General features: G+C 38.5%; 1 protein-coding gene across 1 annotated transcript; it reads left to right on the forward strand.

Moving 5' to 3' along the window:
- Window positions 1–274: 274 nt before the first annotated feature.
- Window positions 275–2046, forward strand: LOC132612168 (uncharacterized). The gene is made up of 2 exons (XM_060326493.1): window positions 275–872; window positions 1208–2046. The coding sequence occupies exons 1-2, from the start codon at window positions 275–277 to the stop codon at window positions 2044–2046; spliced, it is 1437 nt and encodes a 478-aa protein (XP_060182476.1).
- Window positions 2047–3953: the final 1907 nt, after the last annotated feature.

Below are 3953 nucleotides of genomic sequence, written 5' to 3' on the forward strand. Positions count from 1 at the left end.
GTCTGTTCAACAGAAGCTTGAGCAGGTATGCAAACAAGTAGATGTTTCTCCAACATCAAAGGTGAAAGGTGGAAGGAAAGGCCAGAAATAGATAGAAGGAAAGAAACCATTAGGTGCAGAGCCACAACAACCTACCAGGGTTGTGCCAACGAGATCTGCCAGTATTAAGTCAAAGTTTTAAATGATGATTAAAACATTCATTTGGAATATTAGATCAGTGCAGACACAACAAGCTTTTCACAGACTTCAAATGCTACATAGACATCAAAGGTTTATGTCACTTGCCTTAATGGACCCTTTTCAACATGTTAGACAGATACAAAAATTCAAAAGGAGGTTAGGGATGCATCAGGCTGGTGCAAACTGTAGTGGAAATATTTGGTTTTTTGTAGAGGAGAATGTAGATGTGGAAATTTTATCTGATACTGCACAGCAGATCACCTTGAAACTATTTCTTCAGGAGCACAATTTATATCTTATAACAACTTTGGTCTATGCTAAATGTGATGAAGTAGAAAGAATGCCTCCTTGGGATAGTATTTATCAGTTAGCTGGCTCCTATGACATGCCTTGGATGGTAGGGGGAGATTTTAATGTAGTGATGAATGACCAGGAGAAAATAGGTGGAGTCCCTATAGTCCCTCAGGACTATGAGGATTTTGCCTTTTGTATCAACTCATGTGATTTATTTGAAACAGGTTTTAAAGGCAGTCCTTTTACATGGTGGAATAGCAGGGCTGGGGATGATTGTATATTTGAAAGATTGAACATAATCTTCTTTAACTCACAGTTTCAACAATGGTTTGGTCACATTGAAGTGGAGCATTTATCCAGGACTAGATCTGATCATGCCCCACTTCTTATCACTCTGGGTGAGGAAGTTCAAAATTTCATAAAGCCATTCAGGTTTTTGAAATTTTAGACTGAGCATAAAGATTTCTTGAACATAGTAAGGCTGAATTGGTCTGAGGAGAGTATTGACAATCCTTTTTTGGTTTTTAAATAGATGATCAAGATAGTAAAAGGGGCTCTATCTGCTTGGAGTAGACTGGCTTTTGGAGATGTCTTTAAACAACTTATCATCAGGGAAGATATAGTGAGAATTAAGGAACAACTGTTGCAGAAAATAGAATAGTCTTGCAGCTTGCTCAGGCTGAACTGAAGAAGTATTTACATTATGAGGAAGAGTTTTGAAGACAAAAAGCAGGATACACTTGGTTCTCTGAAGGTGATAGAAACACCAGGTTTTTTCACAATTTAGTAAATGGAAGGAGAAAAAGGTTACAGGTGAATAGAATTCAAATATCTGATGGTGAGTGGATAGAAGATAAAGAGCAGCTTGCAGCAGAAGAAATTAATTTCTTCCAACAACAATTCTCTCAAGAGGAGGAGGCTTTAGATTTTGGCATACTGAAGCATATTCCACAGATGGTCTCTTCTCAAAGCAATGATTTGCTTTGTGCACTTCCATTCCCGGAAGAAGTAAAAAATGTTGTTTTTGAACTTAAAAAAGAGAGTGCTTGTGGTCTTGATGGATTATCAGGAACTTTATTTCATTCATGTTGGGACATTGAAGGAAAGAATGTATTCAGAATGGTTCAGGCTTTCTATGAAGGTCATACTCTCCCAAAATCAGTAACTCGTACTAATTTGGTGTTGATCCCTAAGGAATCAGAAGTTCACACCTTTGGGGATCTCAGACCAATTAGCTTGAGTAACTTCATAAACAAGGTCATTTCAAAAGTGGTTCATGGAGGACTGGATAAGATTCTACCAGGTTTGATCTCTAGCAACCAGTCTGGTTTTGTGAAGGGAAGAAGCATTATTGAGAATGTGTTGCTCACTCAAGAAATTGTCACAGATATTAGAAAGAGAGGCAAACCTACAAATGTGGTGATTAAGTTAGATATGGCTAAGACATATGATAGAGTGTCCTGGCTATATTTAACTAGGGTGCTGAAAAGAAAGGGATTTACAGAAATCTTTGTAGATCAGATATGGAGGCTGTTGGCAAATAACTGGTATTTAGTTTTGTTGAATGGCTAATCTTATGGTTTTTTCCACTCTACAAGGGGGGGGGGGGGGGGGGTGAAGCAAGGTGATCCATTGTCACCTGCTCTATTTATACTTTCAGCAGAAATGATATCTAGAGCACTTAATTCTTTATTTGAGCATGATCAGTATAAGTGCTTTGGTATGCCTAAATGGAGTGCAAACCTCAATCATCTTGCTTATGCAGATGATACCATTATCTTTGCATCAACTGATAAACTATCATTGGAACTGACTATGAATGTTTTGAGAGATTATGAAAAGTTGTCAGGTCAATTGATAAATAGAGAGAAAAGTTTCTTTTACATGCATCAGAAATCAGCAGTGCAATTATGTCAAGAAGTTGAGCAGGTAACTGGTTTTACAAGAGGCATGTTTCCCTTCAACTATCTTGGCTGTTCTATCTTCCACTCTAGAAAAAGGAAAGTTTATTATAATGAACTAATTAAGAGGGTAAAAGACAGGCTGTAGAACTGGAAAGGAAGGTTGTTATCATTTGGAGGGAAGGCAGTTCTTATCAACAGTGTTTTACAAAGTATGCCAATGTACCTTCTATTTGCAATGGCACCTACTAAGTACACACTAAATGAACTGCATAAATTCTTTGCAAGATTTTATTGGAGTAATAAGGAAGAAGGCAAGAGTAGACACTGGTCAGCTTGGCTGAAAGTGTGTGTTCCTAAACAGGAGAGAGGATTGGGATTTAGGTCCCTTTTTGTCACGACCCAAACCGATAAGTCATGACGAGTGTCTGACCTCTAGCGACCAAACACCCCTAAACATGTATCTGAACTATACTGAACATCAAAGGCCCATAAATGGCATAAACTGATCTCATAAAATGGAAACATCAAGACTCTGTACAATCTGTATATACATGTACATACTAAAGGACAGTGCAAGCCAACTAGGCCGCTATATATACTGTACACAAAAGAATGGGAGCCGACAAGGCTACATCATCTAACTAACACATACAACTGTCTACAGACCTCTACTGGAATGAAAGCTGTAGAAAGGATGGGACAGGGCCCCGTCATATTCATATGCATGTGCATCCAAAAAGGCTAGCATACCAAAATAGACTGCAACTCCGAATCAATAGAGTGCGCTGACCACTGTTGGATAGAAGTCCTACTAAGCTGGATCACCTGTCAATCTACCTGAACCTGCGGGCATGAACGCAGCCCCCCGAGCAACGGGGAGTCAGTACGGATAATGTACTGAGTATGTAAGGCGTAAGAACAACACACACACACACACACACACACACACACACACACACATATATATATATATATATATATATACAAGAATCATGAATAAGATCTGAACTCATAAGCCGAAATGACTATCTACATGTACTTGTATCAACTAGTATCTGCTTGTATCGGCATAAATCTGTGTAACTGACAATGCCACTGTGGTGCATAATATGCATACTCACAATGATAATCATGCTCATATACATAAATATAGGTCATACTGCTGAGGAACATTCAGCCCGATCCATATCCCATATAATAGTAATGCCGAGGAACGTACGGTTCGATCTATATATCATATAATAGTAATGTCGAGGAACATACGGCCCGATCCATATATCATCATCAAGGTGCACCGGCTGATCAGGTGGTAATAAATACGTATATAATGCCTACCCATTTTCCATACCCCGTATACATATAATACTTGCATATATAACGCCTTCTGATCATGGGTCAATATACATATATATGAATAAATGTAATGTATGAATAATTGTATACATAAAGCTAGACCCATGAACAGAAGGAGCAATCATAAACGGGGTACATGAACATCAAAGACTGAGGTACTTCCTAGGCTTCTAAGAGTGGAGTAATATGGAAGCTCGCTTACTCGTTTGTCGGTTCATATCG

This window comes from Lycium barbarum, chromosome 1 (assembly GCF_019175385.1).
Source record: "Lycium barbarum isolate Lr01 chromosome 1, ASM1917538v2, whole genome shotgun sequence".
Taxonomy (NCBI): domain Eukaryota; kingdom Viridiplantae; phylum Streptophyta; class Magnoliopsida; order Solanales; family Solanaceae; genus Lycium; species Lycium barbarum.